The sequence below is a fragment of the Eimeria acervulina genome, genomic scaffold, assembly GCF_000499425.1.
Source record: "Eimeria acervulina Houghton genomic scaffold, Eah_scaff258, whole genome shotgun sequence".
In the NCBI taxonomy this organism is placed as follows: domain Eukaryota; phylum Apicomplexa; class Conoidasida; order Eucoccidiorida; family Eimeriidae; genus Eimeria; species Eimeria acervulina.
The window spans coordinates 5,001-20,000 of NW_013548212.1; the positions used below are offsets into that span (position 1 = coordinate 5,001).

At 49.3% G+C, this 15,000-nt stretch overlaps 4 protein-coding genes across 4 annotated transcripts in view; all 4 read left to right on the plus strand.

Moving 5' to 3' along the window:
- EAH_00028960 (hypothetical protein, conserved) overlaps window positions 1-913 on the plus strand; it is a gene marked incomplete at both ends in the record, with an annotated part of 5,766 nt that extends 4,853 nt beyond the window's left edge. Inside the window, one exon of the mRNA XM_013392629.1 lies at window positions 1-913. This exon is cut by the window's left edge and continues 2,613 nt beyond it. Within this exon, the coding sequence (XP_013248083.1) occupies window positions 1-913 (913 nt within the window).
- Window positions 914-4,314: 3,401 nt separating this feature from the next.
- Window positions 4,315-6,960, plus strand: EAH_00028970 (lysine decarboxylase domain-containing protein, putative; the record flags this gene model as incomplete). Its single annotated transcript, XM_013392630.1, has 5 exons — window positions 4,315-4,339; window positions 4,454-4,631; window positions 5,145-5,319; window positions 5,724-6,209; window positions 6,700-6,960. The coding sequence occupies 5 exons, from the start codon at window positions 4,315-4,317 to the stop codon at window positions 6,958-6,960; spliced, it is 1,125 nt and encodes a 374-aa protein (XP_013248084.1).
- Window positions 6,961-8,585: 1,625 nt separating this feature from the next.
- Window positions 8,586-9,695, plus strand: EAH_00028980 (hypothetical protein, conserved; the record flags this gene model as incomplete). The annotated part of the gene is made up of 4 exons (XM_013392631.1): window positions 8,586-8,617; window positions 8,885-9,041; window positions 9,243-9,329; window positions 9,594-9,695. The coding sequence occupies 4 exons, from the start codon at window positions 8,586-8,588 to the stop codon at window positions 9,693-9,695; spliced, it is 378 nt and encodes a 125-aa protein (XP_013248085.1).
- A 1,990-nt stretch (window positions 9,696-11,685) lies between these two features.
- The window catches only part of EAH_00028990 (hypothetical protein, conserved), a gene marked incomplete at both ends in the record, with an annotated part of 3,322 nt that continues 7 nt past the window's right edge, over window positions 11,686-15,000 (plus strand). Inside the window, 5 exons of the mRNA XM_013392632.1 lie at window positions 11,686-12,509; window positions 12,780-12,901; window positions 13,412-13,736; window positions 13,987-14,090; window positions 14,781-15,000. The exon at window positions 14,781-15,000 is cut by the window's right edge and continues 7 nt beyond it. Of these exons, the coding sequence (XP_013248086.1) occupies window positions 11,686-12,509; window positions 12,780-12,901; window positions 13,412-13,736; window positions 13,987-14,090; window positions 14,781-15,000 (1,595 nt within the window). The remainder of the gene's footprint in view (window positions 12,510-12,779; window positions 12,902-13,411; window positions 13,737-13,986; window positions 14,091-14,780) is intronic.

A 15,000-nucleotide genomic window follows, 5' to 3' on the forward strand; every position in this document is an offset into this window, starting at 1 on the left:
AGCGGCAGAGCATGTTGGTTCTCCGCGTGGGCACAGGCGACAAATTGCTTCGGTCGCCTCAGCCCAGGATGAAGCAGTAGCAGCAGCAGCAGCAGCAGCAGCTGCTGCTGCTGCTGCTGCACGGGTTGCTTCAGCACGGGAGGCAGCAGCAGCAGCAGCAAGAGATATGTCTCCTCTACTGTCTCCTTTTTCAACTTGCAGCCACGTGGCAAGGCGGCGCAGCAGCAGCATCTTCAGCAACAGCAGCAGCCACAAGGACCTGACAGCAGCAGCAGCAGCAGCAGCAGCAGAAGAGCAGCTGCTGCTGAGGGAGACACAAAGAGGAGACACTACACCCCTGTCTCCTGGTAGCACGCTGCTAGGGTCTCCTTCTTCTGCTGCTGCTGCAGCAATCTCGCCGATGACGTCAGCAGCAGCAGCTGCTGCTGAAGCCCGCCTCATGTCTATTCGTGCTAGAAAGATTAAAGAAGCAGCAGCAGCAGCAGCTGCTGCTGCTGCTGCTGCTGCTACAGCAGGGAGGGATACATTCTCTTTGCTTGAAGGAAGGAGACACAGGAGCTGCAGCACCACAGCTGCTGCTTGCGGGCACCGCAGCCACTGGGGCTCAGCAGCAGCAGCAGCAGCAGCAGCAGCAGAAGCAGAAGTAGAAGCAGCCGCAGCTGCTGCAGCAGGTCTCCACCAGGTGTCCCCAAGAGACAGCAGCTGCTACTTCAGCCGCAGCCCCTGCAGCAGAAGAGCGTGGGCTTCCTTGCTGCCCTCAAGGAGAAGCAGCAGCAGCAGCAACAGCAGCAGCTGTCTCTTCCTTGCAGCGGGAGAAGCAGCCGTTACTGATGCTGCAGGTTGCTGCAGCAACACAGATTTGCTGCTGCCACCCGTTGAAGTGTCTCCTCGCCTCAGTCCCCGCAGTCCCTGAAGAGCTGTTCTTTGCTGCTGCTGCTGCAGCTGCTGCAGCAGCAGAGGCAGCAGCAGCAGCAGCAGCTGCAGCAGCAGCACCTGCAGTAGCAGCACTAGTAGCAGCAGCAGCAGTAGCAAGACAGAAACAAAGCTCGCATACAAGCGTCCGCTGCAGCAGCAGCTTTGGTGCAGCAGCTGCAGCAAAGACGGTGGCTTTGTTGCTTGCTTGTCCCCTCTTGCTGCTGCTGTTGCTGCTGCTGCTGCTGCAGTAGATTGTCTCCTATATATCAATATACAGGTTCTCTGTCTCCTTCTCTGTTTGTTGGAGACAGTGTCTCTTGTATACTTTTGCTTCTTTTCTTCTGCTTGCTTCGCTCTTCATTATTTGTCTCCTTTCTACTCTCTGCTCGCCGTATCTCTTTTTGTTTGTCTCTCTTTGTCTCTCTTTATGTCTCCTTGCGTCTCTCTCTCTCTTCTTCTGTCTCTCTTTGTCTCTCGCTCAGTGTCTGTCTTTGTCTGTCTCGGTGTCTCCCTCTACCTCTGCCTGTCTCCTTTTAATATCTCTTGCTGTCTCTCTTTGTCTCTCTGTCTGTCTCCTCTTAATCTCTCTTGCTGTCTCTCTTTGTGTCTCTCTTCGTCTCCTTCTGCTCCTTGTCTCTCTGCTGTCTGTCTCCTTTTTGTCTCTCTTCTATCTGTCTCCTTTTTGTCTCTCTTCTGTCTGTCTCCGTTTTGTGTCTCTCTGCTGTCTGTCTCCTTTTTGTCTCTCTTCTGTCTGTCTTCTTTTTGTCTCTCTGTTGTCTGTCTCCTTTTTGTTTTTGTTTGAATTACCTGCTGCGTTTTGTCTCTTCTTCTCAAGCTGAGGAGTGTGGTGTCTCCTTTTGTCTCCTCTGTCTCTTTGTCTCCCATCTGCTGTCTCTCTGTCTCCTTCGTCTCTCTTCTGCTGTCTCTTTGCTTCTCATCTGCTGTCTCTTTGCCTCTCATCTGCTGCCTCTGTGTCTCCTTTGTCTCCTTTATTTTCTTTGTTTCTGCTGTCTCTTTATGTCCTCTCTTTCTTTCTTTCTTTTGCCTATGGTGTCTCCTCGTCTCTTGTGTCTCCTTTGTCTGCTCTTCTGTCTCCTTTCTCTGTCTCCTTTGTCTCTTTTGTCTCTGGTGTCTCCTCTGTCTCTGGTGTCTCCTCTGTCTCCTTTGTCCCTTCCGTCTCCTCTGCCTCCTTTGTCTCCTTTCTCTTTTGTCTCTTCTGCCTCCTTTGTTTCTTCTGTCTCCTTTGTCTCTTCTGTCTCCTTTGTCTCTTCTGTCTCTTCTGTCTCTTCTGTCTCCTTTGTCTCTTCTGTCTCCTTTGTCTCTTCTGTCTCTTCTGTCTCTGGTGTCTCCTCTGTCTCTTTTTGTCTCTGTTTGTCTCTTTTCTCTGTTTGTCTCTGTTTGTCTCCTTTATCTCTGCTGTCTCCTTTCTCTTTTTATCTCCTTTTGTCTCCTTTCTCTTTTTGTCTCCTTTTGTCTCCTTTTGTCTCCTTTCTCTCTTTAAAGGCAGTAACCAGACACCCCAACCGCTACCTACACATTCTCTAGAGCATAAGGCAGCTGTAGCTAGCTGCAGCTAGCTACAGCTAGATACAACCAGCTACAGCTAGCTGCAATAGTTAGCTAAACTCGGCTAGCTGTAGCTAATTTGAGAGCTAGCTAGCTAGCTAGTCTAGCTAGCCCCAGTTAGTAGCAGCTGGGTAGCTGTAGCTATCTTAGGTGTGGGTACTCTTAGCTAGTTGCAGTTCGCTGTATTTAGCTGTAGCTAGCTGTGGCTAGCAGCGGCTAGCTGCAGCTAGCTGGGGGTACCTGCAGCTATTTGGGGCTATCTTCAGCTAGCTTGGGCTCGCTGTGGCTAGCTAGGGTTGACTCTAACTAGCCGTATCTACCTGTAGCTAGCTGGGGCTAGCTGTAGCTAGCTGGGGGTAGCTGCAGCTAGCTGGGGGCACCTGTAGCTAGCTGGGCCTAGCTGCATCTACCTGGATCTATCCGTAGCTAGCTAGGGCTAGGTGTAACCAGCCGGGGCTATATGTAGCTGGCTGTAGCTAGCTGGGGCTGGCTGTAACTAGCTGTAGCTGGCTGTAGCTAGCTGAGGCTAACTGTAGCTAGCTGGGGCTAGCTAGAGGTACGCCTGATGCAGTTAGCTGCGGGATAGCCCTAGCTGTCCGTATGTGTCTGTAGCTAGCCAGGGCTAGGTGTAGCTAGCTCGAGCTAGCTTTAGCTAGCCCCGGTGTAGCTAGCTGTAGCCAGCTGTAGCTAGCTGGGGCTAGCTAGAGGTAAGCCTGATGCAGCTATGTGTAGCTAGCTGTAGCTAGCTGTAGCTAGCTGGGATTAGTTGAGCCTAGCTAGCCCGAGGAGCAGGGCTCTAATAAAGAGGGTATACACACATTGCGTTTAAAGCCCTAGTGGTGTGGGGTTTCAATAGACACTGCATGCATGCACTCAAACCCCTTCTAGGGTTTAGGGTTTAGGGTTTAGGGTTTAGGGCTTAGGGTTTAGGAGGTAAGGAGGGAATCGAAAAGGAGGTCATAAAAGCAGTGTGGGGTTGCAAGCCAGCTGTTCAATGTTTTATTTTAAGTGTTAGGGTTTAGGGTTTAGGGTTTAGGGCTCAGGGTTTAGGGTTTAGGGTTTAGGGTTTAGGGTTGTCAGCCCCGCTCGCATGCTCGGCATCTGCCCCCTAGCATCGCGGGATGGGGCGAGTAAAAACACTAAACCCTAAACCCTAAACCCTAAACCCTAACCGCTTAATTTCAGTTTTATCTTTTGTAAGCTTATTATATTTTTATTGAAGTTTACTTAAACCCTAAACCCTAAACCCTAAACCCTAAACCCTCGCAAATGCTGGCCGAAGATCAGAACGTTCCCTCTGCGAACAGCGAAGATGTTCCGGCCCCAACTTCTACAAAACCAATTAAGGCAAGCTAAACCCTAAACCCTAAACCCTAAACCCTAAACCCTAAACCCTAGAATCTCAGGTGCCGCACGCTGCACTGCCTATGGTGTGTCTTGCATGGGGCGGGAAGGAGGGCTTGGCGTCTGTGAAGTGTTTAGGGTTTATAGCAAGGGTTTAGGGTTTAGAGTTAGGGTTTAGGGTTTACAGTTAGGGTTTAGGGTTTGAAAGAGTGGGCGGCAGAGGTGTTAGGCTACCACCCGCCCCAGCAGCGCAGCACGGTTTAGGGTTTAGGGTTTAGGGTTTAGACTGCGGGTGGATTTGTTTAGGGTTTAGAAAACCCCTAAACCCTAAACCCTGAATATTTTCAGTCGTTAGTAATGTTGCTTATAGGCTTTTAGGGTTTACACTGAGTGTGTAGATCTTGCACGTCCCTTGTTCAATGATCTAGGGTTTAGGGTTTAGGGTTTAGGGTTTAGGGTTTAGGGTGTATCCACATAAAGCGTATAAGAATGATTAGAGTGTATATCAATAACAGTTAACTCACCAAATAATTTATTCTTTCTTCCCCCTTAACAATCCTGTCCACTGCCTACTCATCATCGCCTAGGGTTTAGGGTTTAGGGTTTAGGGTTTAGGGTTTGTGAGCAGTCTTACGACAACAAGCAATGGATGCACAGCCGCGGCGCCCGAGCCGCGGCGCCCGAGAGGTCCGAATTCTGTGCGAATATTTAGAAGTGCGCGACAGACTGCGCGCAAACAAAATATTCTCTTCTTTTGTTGTCTTCGGCAGCGCCAGAGCTATGGATAGACAAACGTGGGAGCAAAGGTACACTCTAATGCTGCTGCTGCTCCTGCTCCTGCTGCTGTTGCTGTTGTTGCTGTGCTGCTGTTGCTGCTGTTGCCGTGCTGCTGTTGCTGTGCTGCTGTTGCTGCTGTAATGCTGTTGCTGTTGTTGTTGTAATGCTGTTGCTGTTGTTGCTGTGATGCTGTTGCTACTGCTGCTGCTGCTGCTGTGATGCTGTTGCTGTGATGCTGTTGGTGCTGCTGCTGTGATGCTGTTGCTGTGCTGCTGTTGCTGCTGTTGCTGTGCTGCTGCTGTTGCTCATAGCAACCCTGCTGATGTGTTTGGGCTGGTGCTATGGCTGCTGCGGCTCACGGGGCATCAGTTCCTCTTGCTGCTGCTGCTGCTGCTGCTGCTGCTGCTGCAGTCGTGACACATCCTGTTGCTGCTGTTGTTGCTGTGCGTTTGCTGCTTGGTGGGTTTGTTGCATGATTGAGGGTTTAGGGTTTAGGGTTTAGGGTTTAGGGTTGATGGAGTGGTTTGATGGGTTGGTTGCAGGATGGCGGAGGCTGAGGCAGCAGCAGCAGCAGCAGACACTGAAGAAGCAGCAGCAGCAGCAGCAGCACAGGTAGCGAAGCTGAAGCGTTTAGAGTGGTGCTGCGAGTGGTATGAGAGGACTCGCGTGCTCGCGCGTCTCCTCATGGAGTGGGTGCAGACTGACGAAGCTAAGCAGGTCTGCTGCTGCTGCTAGTGCTGCTGCTGCTGCTGCTAGTGCTGCTGCTGCTGCTGCTGCTAGTGCTGCTGCTGCTCGTGCTGCTGCTGCTGCTGCTGCTCATGCTGCTGCTGCCGCTGTTGTTGCTGTTGCTAGTGCTAGTGCTGCTGCTGCTGCTGCTGCTGCAGTTTGTATGGCGCTGCTGCCTGTTTTGTTTATTTTAATGCTTCGTCTCTTTCTTCTTTTCTTTGTTTACCTGTTTATTTATTTATTTATTTATTTATTTAGTGCTTCTTTTGTTTTTTGTGTATTATTTTTCTCTGTTGCCCATATCCTGTCTAGGGTTTAGGGTTTAGGGTTTAGGGTTTAGGGTTTAGGGTTTAGGGTTTAGGGTAAATGGGATGTGTTGTGTGTTATAAACGAAGGCGATAGGGGAGATAATGCAGGAGCTGCCCGTATCTCTTGGAGGCTACGATTCACCTCAGCAGCAGCCGAACAACAACAGCAGCAGCAGCAACAATAACAATAACAATAACAGCAGCAGCAGCAAGATGATGATAAATGAAGAGATGTTATTCTGTCCAGCAGCAATTTGTACAGGAGGAGGCCCCGGTATAATGGAGGCAGCAAATAGAGGGGCGAGAGAAGTAGCCGGTGCTCGGAGCATAGGGTTTGGGATGACGCTGCCCTTTGAGGAAGGACTAAATAAGTTTATTGATAAAGAATTAGCTTTTCAGTTTCATTACTTCTTTACTCGCAAGTTCTGGATGGTCTATGCTGCACTTGCTGTTATTGCTGCACCTGGAGGTGTCGGTACACTCGACGAGCTCATGGAGGTCTTTACTTTAAAACAGTGCAAAAAACTTAAAAGAGATATCCCTATTATTCTCCTCGGGAAGACGTACTGGAACGTAACCACCAACAATACTCAATCCTCCTCCTGCTGCTGCTCCTGCTGCTGCTGCTGCTGCTGCTGCTGCTCGTGGTGCTGCTGTTGCTGCTGCTGCTGCTCGTGGTGCTGCTGTTGCTGCTGCTGCTGCTGCTGCTCGTGGTGCTGCTGCTGCTGCTCGTGGTGCTGCTGTTGGTGCTCGTGGTGCTGCTGTTGGTGCTCGTGGTGCTGCTGCTGCTGCTCGTGGTGCTGTTGTTGCTGCTCGTGGTGCTGTTGTTGCTGCTCTTGTTGTTTTTGCTTATCTTGTTGCTGCTCTTGTTGGTTCTCTTGCTGCTGTTCTTGCTGTTGCTGCTGCTGCTGATGCTGCTGCTACTCCTACTGTTGCTGGTGCTGCTGTTACTGCTGCTGCTGTTTTTTCTGCTCGTCTTGGCTTGGGTTTTTCTCTTTCTGCTAATCATGCTGCTGCTGCTGCTGCTGCTGCTGCTGCTGTTGTTGTTGTTGTTGTTGTGCAGCGCGTAATAGACTTTAAGTATTTAACAGAAAGCGGGTTGGTAGATGCAGCAGAGATGGAGAAGGTCTTTTTTACTGACGACCCTGAAGAAGCATTTCTATATTTAAGAGAGCAGCTGGTTAGCGGTAGACTGCTGTTGAAGGGTAAACATATTCATAAAAGCATGCGTCCAAGGCTTAACTGCAGCAGCAGCAGCAGCAGCAGCAGCAGCAGCAGCAGTGGAAATGAAACGAATAATGGTGCGAAGAGCAGCAGCAGCTAAACCTATTTAGGTGTATATACACCTCAGTGTGCTTCTGAGCTTATTATATTATTCTTTGGCTGCAGGTTTCTACGCTTTATTATACTTGGACAGACAGTGTATATAAAACAAATAAGATAATAAATAATAAACAAACAAGTAAATAAATAAATAAATAAATAAATAATGATGTCTTTATATAAATATATATAAATATATATATAAATTAATGATTGAATTAATTAATTATTTAATTCTTCTACAGGTCGCTTTTCACTGGGCCCCTCATACGAAGCCCCGCGCCCAGCCCCACAAAATTCAGGTGTACGTACACCTGAATAAGGCAGTGCATGGATGCATGCATGCATGCAAATGCATTTGCATGCATGCATCCAGTTTGTGCATGCATTTGCATGCAAAAGCATTTGCATGCATGCATAAAGTTTATGCATGCACACGCGGTGTACGCACACCTGGATGAAGGCGGAAACTGTTTCTAGCAAGTGTTTGTCTACAGAAGCAGCAGCAGCTGCAGCAAGAGCAGCAGCAACACCCCCTTCACTTACACCAGCAGTAGGCAGATCTCGGGCTGCATGCGCAGCAGTATTTATATACCCCCAAAGCAGCAGCAGAAGCAGCAGCAGGAATCGCAACAGAAGCAGCAGCAGCAGCGACAGCAGCAACAACAACAATAGAAGCAGCAGCAGCAGCAGCGACAGAAGCAGCAAGAGATAATAGACGCAACGGCAGCACAAATAACGGACAGCACCAGCAGCAGCAGATAGCAGCAGCAATACCAGCAGCAGATAGCAGCAACAGCAATCGCAGCAGCAAGAGCAGCAACCGCAGCGACAACAGTGTTTAAGGCAGGTGTGCCGTGATAGCCCACGAGGCCAAACCCTAAAAAAGGGTTTAGGGTTTAGTGATGAACCGTTCTAGGGTTTAGGGTTTATCCCTAAACCCTAGAAAAGGGTTTAGAGGGCCTCAGCCCTTCCCTGCCCCTCTGTTTCTTGTTGTAGATTAGTATGAAAATAATAATATTATAGTAATACAGCAATGAATAGAGTAAACTAAACCCTTTTTTAGGGTTTAGGGTTTATCCCTAAACCCTAAACCCTAAAAAAGGGTTCAAAGAGCTTTTTTGTTTTTATTGCTTTAAATAAAAAACAAAAAGAAATACAGATTAATTCTTTCAAAGTAAGACGCCACAGGGCCCCAGCTCGCCTCGGCGGGGGCCCCACAGCTCGAGGGTTTAGGGTTTAGGGTTTAGGGTTTAAGGGTTTAGGGTTTATAGGAATTTTTTTCGCCTCATAAATAATTTTGAATATTAAATTAAAACTTTTTTGTATATTTTTTGCTGGAAAGAAGAAGAAGAGACGCACTTCTTCTGCTTCAGCTGGGTTTAGGGTTTAGGGTTTAGGGTTTAGGGTTTAGGGTTTAGGGTTTGAGACCTGCAGCAGTGAAGGGTTTGGGATCTGGCCCAGGAGTTTCCAAGCACTACACCTTTTCTGTTCAAGGGCTTTGAAGCTAGGGCTTAGGGTTTAGGGTTTGAGACCTGCAGTTAAGGGTTTAGGGTTTAGGGTTTAGGGTTTAGGGTTTAGGGTTTAGGGTTTGGCATTCGATGCTCTTGGCGGGCCTCGGAGAAGATGCGGCTCCTTACGCATAACCTTCTTATGTGGTAAGCCTTCAGCAGCAGCAGCAGCAGCAGCAGCAGCAACAGCAGCAGCAGCAGCAGCAGCATTTACAAGGAGGAGTGCATCTGTAACGTCTGCGGGTGTACAGCGAATGACCCTATGAACCCTAAACCCTAAACCCTAAACCCTAAGTTTTGTATATTTCCCGTGGGTGTTTGCGTGTCTCCTTCAACTGTGTAGTACTGGGAGCGGTATTAGGGAGGCCAACGTTTGAGGGTTTAGGGTTTAGGGTTTAGGGTTTTGTGCTGCAGCAACCGGCGGCAGTGTTCAGGAGGATATCCTTTAAAAATAGAATTAGGAGACAGTGAAGCAGCAACTGTTGCAGTGGAGACAGAGCTGCAGAAGCAGCTGCTGCTCTCTTTGCTGCAGAAGCTGGATTGGAGCGCTCTCGTCAGCACTGCAGCAAAGGTCAGCGTACACCCCAAACCCTAAACCCTAAACCCTAAACCCTAAACCCTAAAATTCTAAACCCCTCTTCGAGGGATGTCACCTTACTCTCCAAACTTTTCCGCGCATGAAGGACTCGCAACAGTTCGGGTTTAGGGTTTTAGGGTATTAGGGTTTTAGGGTTTAGGGTTTAGGGTTTAGGGTTTTGCGGTGTACATGCAGCTCGGCATTGATCTGCCCCCCACAGTCTCCGAAAGCGATAAAGATGATGAAAACTTCTTGAGGGCCTTTCAGTCGGCAGTGCTGGACGTAAACCCTAAACCCTAAACCCTAAACCCTAAACCCTAAGGCAACCAGAAACCCTAACGTTTATTCTTTCCAGCTCCTCGTGATTAAAGGTTCACCTTCTTATGATTTAGGGTTTAGGGTTTAGGGTTTAGGGTTTAGGGTTTGGATTTCATGGTATCGGATTTACGGTTCAAGGTTTAGGGTTTAGGGTTTAGGGTTTACGGTTCAGGGTTTAGGGTTTAGGGTTTAGGGTTTAGGGTTTAGGGTTTAGGGTTTGTGTTTCAGCTGGAGATAATGGAGGGGAAGCTGGTCTGCCCTACGTGTCAAAGAGAATATCCTGTCTCCAAAGGCATACCCAATATGCTGCTGCAAGACGATGAGGTGTAACTGCAGCAGCTGCTGCTGCAGCAGCAGCAGAAGCAGCAGCAGCTGCTGCAGAAGCAGCAACTGCTGAAGCAGAAGATGCTGCAGCTGCGGAAGCAGAAGATGCTGCAGCTGCAGACGCAGCAGCAGCAAATGCAGAAGCAAGTGCAGCAGCAATTGTATCAGCATGTTCACCACCGGCTGCAGCAGGAGCTGCTGCAGTAACTGCAGCAGGTGCTGCAGCAGCAACTGCAGCAGCAGCTGCAGCAACAACTGTTCAAACTGCATTGGCGTATTAAGGCGGAGACAGATAATTCTTCTGTCTCCTTTTTGTTTGTCTCTTTATTTGTTTTCCTGTCTGTCTCCTCTCGCCTGCCTAGTAGAGCACGTGTCTCCTTTTACAGCAGCAGCAGCAGCAGCAGCAACAGCAGCAACAGCAGCAACAGTAGCAGCAGCAGGAACAACAGCAGCAGCAGGAACAGCAGCAGCAGCAGCAGCAGTTTCTGCTGCGTCTGCTTTCAGCTTTTTGTCGTGGGTATATTATTGTCTCTCTTTTGCTGTCTCCTTTTTGTGTTTGCTCGGCTGTCTCTCTTTCTTCTTTTTGTTCGTATTGTTGTTTTAATTTTGTTTGTTTGTTTTGCCTTTGATTATATTTTATTATATCTGATTATATATTATAATAAAATATAATAATATATTTTATTATATCTGCTGCTTCTTTATGTGTCTCCTTGCTGCTGTCTCATCTGTCTCCTTTTACTATTTTTCTGTTTACTGTCTCCTCTGTCTCCTTTTCTTTTTATTTATTTTTATTTATTTTATTGTCTCTCTCTGCTGGCTTAAACAGAGACAGAGACAAACAGAGACAGAGACAAATACAGGCGAAAGGAGACAGAGAAAGAGACAGAGAGAAGGAGACAGAAAGATAAAGAGACAGAGAGACAGAGAGATAGAGATAGAGACGGAGACAGAGAGACAGAGACAGAGAGAGATAAAGAGACAGAGGCAGACAGAGACAGGGACAGAGACAGAGACAGAGACAGAGACAGAGACAGAGAGACAAAGAGACAGAGAGAGACAGAGACAGAGAGAAACAGAGACAGAGACAGAGAGACAGAGACAGAGAGACAGAGACAGAGACAGAGACAGAGAGACAGAGACAGAGACAGAGACAGAGAGACAGAGACAGAGACAGACAAAGAGAAGAACGGAGACAAAGAAAATTGAAGAGACAAAAGAAAGTAAAAGAGAGACAGCAGCGCCCTGAGCAGCGAGGGTGCGCAGCAAGAAGAAGAGAGACAGTGCAGCAATTGATATGCTGCTGCTCTGTCTCTTCTTCTGTCTCCTTTTGTCTCTACTTGCTGCATATCGAGGAGACAGTTGATTAGTAGGAGACAGCCGACAAAGAGACAGCTGGGGCCTCTTTATCTCTTTGTTTTTGTCTTTATGTTGTTCTGTCTCTCCGAATATATTTGTTTTCTTTGTTATTTCTTCTTCTTTGCGCTGCTGCTTCTTTATTATTTGTCTCTTTTTAGCTGCCTATACACCCCAAGACCCCTCTTCTCCTCACGCTGCTGCTTAGCTCTTCTAAGCAGCTGCTAGTTATTCTCAATAAACAAACTGAGCTCTATATACAGCTCAACTGCATATATTGTTGCTGCAGCTGCGGTGTACATACACCTCTTTTTGTCTCTGTGTGCGGCCTACAAAGAAAGAAGCCGAAAAGATATTATTTATTTTTAAATAGTCTACTCCTCTATAAAACACTAATTGCAAACACAACACACGAAACTAGGGTTTAGGGTTTAGGGTTTAGGGTTTAGGGTTTAGGGCCGTTGACCGATGGTTTGGGGTCTCGAGGTGGAGCGGGCGGCGGCTCTGCGGTGTATAGGCAGCTGTTTGCAAGAAATTCTTTAAAATATTCAAAATAAACAATGAATAACACCCCGTGCAAAACCCTAAACCCTAAACCCTAAACCCTAAACCCTGACGCCGGGGGCCCTCGCAAGAGAAGATGTGCGGCAGGGTCTGCTGCACCCTAAACCCCCACCGCCTCTGCATAATAGCGGGTCTAGCTGCAGCAGCACAGCAGCATCAGCAACCGCAACAGCAGCTGCAGCATCTGCAACAGCAGCAGCAGCAGCATCAGCAGCAGCAACAGCAGCAGCACAAACCCGAAACAGCTGAAACAAAAACGGAGACCGAAGAGCATAAAAAGCTGCAGCATCTGCAACAGCAGCAGCAGCAAGAGCAGCAGCAGCAGCAACAACAGCAGCAGCAAATTAAAAAAGAGGGGAGTGTGCCCGAGGCAGCAGCGGCAGCAGCACAGGGTGTCGTAGCAGAAGCCGAAGCAGCGGAATCAAAGGCAGCAGCAGCAGCAGCAGCAGAAGCGGCGGAAGCAGCAGCAGCAGCAGCAGCAGCAGAAGCGGCGGAAGCAGCAGCAGCAGCAGAAGCGGCAGAAGCAGCAGAAGCAGCGGCAGCAGCAGAAGCAGCAGAAGAAGAAGCAGCAGCAGCAGCAGCAGCCGAAGCAGCGGAAGATGCAGCAGCTCTCACGGCTAAGGGAGCTGCAGCAGCGGCATGCAGCAGCTGCTCGTTGCTTGCTGCTTCAGGGGCCCTTGATGCTTCTCTGCTGCAGCACCCAATAAGGTGCTTCAATATCCCTCCATCGTCACGCCTGCCGGTGGTGCAGCAGCAGCAGCAGCAGCAGGGAGGCAGCAACAGCAGCAGGAGAAGCAGCAGAAGAGTTGTTGCTGCTTCGTGGGGGCTGCAGCTACACGGCAGCGACCTGTCTCCTTCTAATGCCCGCATTGAGACAGTACACACAAGCAGAGCGTTCAGGTAAGGCCTCTTGCTGCTGCTGCTGCTGCTGCTGCTGCTGCTGCTGCTGCTTGTGTTACTGCTTCCACTTGCACTGCTGTGCTGCAGCAGCAGCAGCAGCAGCTGCTGCTGCAGCAAATGCAGCACAGCATTCGTGCGTATAAATGAGTGGTCATTGGTGTGTAGAACATGGATTATGCTTTAGGGTTTAGGGTTTAAGATGGTTTAGGGTTTAGGGTTTAAGATGGTTTAGGGTTTAGGGTTTAGGGTTTAGGGGGCGTTGGTGTTTAGGGGTTTGGTGAACAAGCGTAGATGTGTGGCCGTCGTCGACGGCTTCTTCGAGTGGAAGAGACAAAAAGGAGACAGAGGGTTTAAGCAGCCTTTCTTCTATCGAATGAAGCACAACCTCCTGCGTCAGCTGCGCCTGCTGCTGCTGCTGCTGCTGCTGCTGTTATTGTTGCTGCTGCTGTTGTTGCTGCTGTTGTTGTTGCTGCTGCTGTTTTTTTTTTGCTATTGTTGTTGCTGCTGTTGTTGCTGCGCTGCTGCTGTTCTTGTGCTTGTTGTTGTTGCTGCTGCTAGTGCTATCGCTTATACTGCTGCTGCTGCTGTAGCTGCTGCTGTTGCTGTGCCTGCTGCAGTTGCTGTTGTTGCTGCTGTTGATGCTGCTGCTGCAGCAGTGTAAGCCGCCCGTGGCTGTACCTGCTGCTGGGGTTCTGCCTGCTGCTGTTGCTGCTGTTATTGTTGCTGCTGCTGCTCCCTTTCAGCAGCAGCTAAGCAGCGAGCATCCCGCTCTTGCTGCTGGTGTTGCACCTTCACGCCCTGGTTTAGTTGCTGCTACTGCCGTTGCTGCTGCTGCTGATGCTGCTGCTGCTGCTGCCAATGTTAAGAAAGATACAGTTGGGGTGTACGTGTTGCTGCTGCAGAGCGGCCTATCCCTTTCGGGGTATCCAAGCAGCAGCACCTGCGAAGCTTAAAAGCAAAGCAAGAGATCGGCAGCAGCAGCAACAGCAGCAGCAGCAGCAGCATCGACTGCAGCGAGAACAACAGCAGCTACAGCTGCTGCAGCAACCACAGTGATTCCCCCAGCGTGCTGGGCCCCGCAGAGGCCCCTTTGCTTCTGGGGTGTCTGTACACCGCAGCACATCCTGATGATTACAGCAGCAGCAGCAGCAGCAGCAGCAGCAGCATTTCCATTGCAGTGGTTACGATGGACTCCAAGGGGACACCAATGGAAGAAGTGCACAACAGGTCCGTTTGCTTTTGTTGCTGTTGCTGCTGCTGCTGCTGCTGCTGCTATTCATGCTGCTGCTGTTGGTGCTGCTGCTATTGCTGCTGCAATTTAATCTGCTGCTGATGCTGCTGCTGCATTTGCTGCTGCGCGTTCACTGCTGCATTTTAGGGTATATTGACAGCGTGAGTTTTTGTTCTTTAGGGGTTGGGCGTTTGGTGTCTAGGGTTTAGGGTTTAGGGTTTAGGGTTTAGGGTTTGCGACTGCTAGGATGCCGCTGCTGCTGTCTCCTGAGGGAGCAGCAATGTGGCTGGAGGAGACAGTTCCTTTTCTGGAGGTGAAGGAGACACTTGAAGAGGAGGCGAGGGCCCTAAGTGCGTGCACGCTGTCTCCTGCTGCTGCTTTTGTTGCTGCTTTTGCTGCTGCTGCATTTTGCTGCTGCTGCTGCTTTTCCCGATGCTGCTTTTGCTGCTGCTTTTGCTGCTGCTGCATTTTGCTGCTGCTGCATCTTGCTGCTGCTACTGCTTTTGTCGATGCTGATTCTGCTGCTGCTTTTGCTGCTGCTGCATTTTTCTGCTGCTGCTGCTGCAGCTGCTGTTCTTGCTGTTGCGATAGTTGCTGAGAGGAGGAAGCCTCGCAGCAGCATTAACATTTGTCTCTAAGTGCTTGTATATGGGCGTTCGTGTGTCTCTTCTTACGGGTTTATTTATTTGTCTCCTTTGTTTGATTGTCTCTACTTGCTTCTCTCTCTGTCTGTCTCTTTAGCTTCTATGTTTCATCAGCTCTTGAGGCTCCTGTCTCTTTTATCTGTCTCCTTTGTCTCTTTTATCTGTCTCCTTTGTCTCTTTTATCTGTCTCCTTTGTCTCTTTTATCTGTCTCCTTCGTCTCCTTTGTTTGTCTCCTTCGTCTCCTTTGTTTGTCTCCTTTGCCTCTTTTATCTGTCTCCTTTGGCTGTGTGCTGCGTGCCTTTATCTTTGTGTGTCTGTTGCTGCTCTGTGGTGTTTGCTGCTGCTGCTGCTGCTGCAGTATCTGTCTCTGTTTGCTTCTTGCGGTGTATATGCAGTGCTTCACTCTGTCTCCTTTTATCCTGTCTCCCCTTCTATGGGGAATGTCAGGACGCAAGGGGCTATATGCGTAGCTCCAGCCCCAGCAGCAGCAGCAGAAACAGCAGCAGCAGCAGCAGCAGCAGCAGCAGCAGCAGGAGGTAAGAAGAAGCAGCAAGGGAAGACTCTGCCTTTAACAGCATACTTCGCCGCCTCAAACAAACGACAAAAAACAAATCC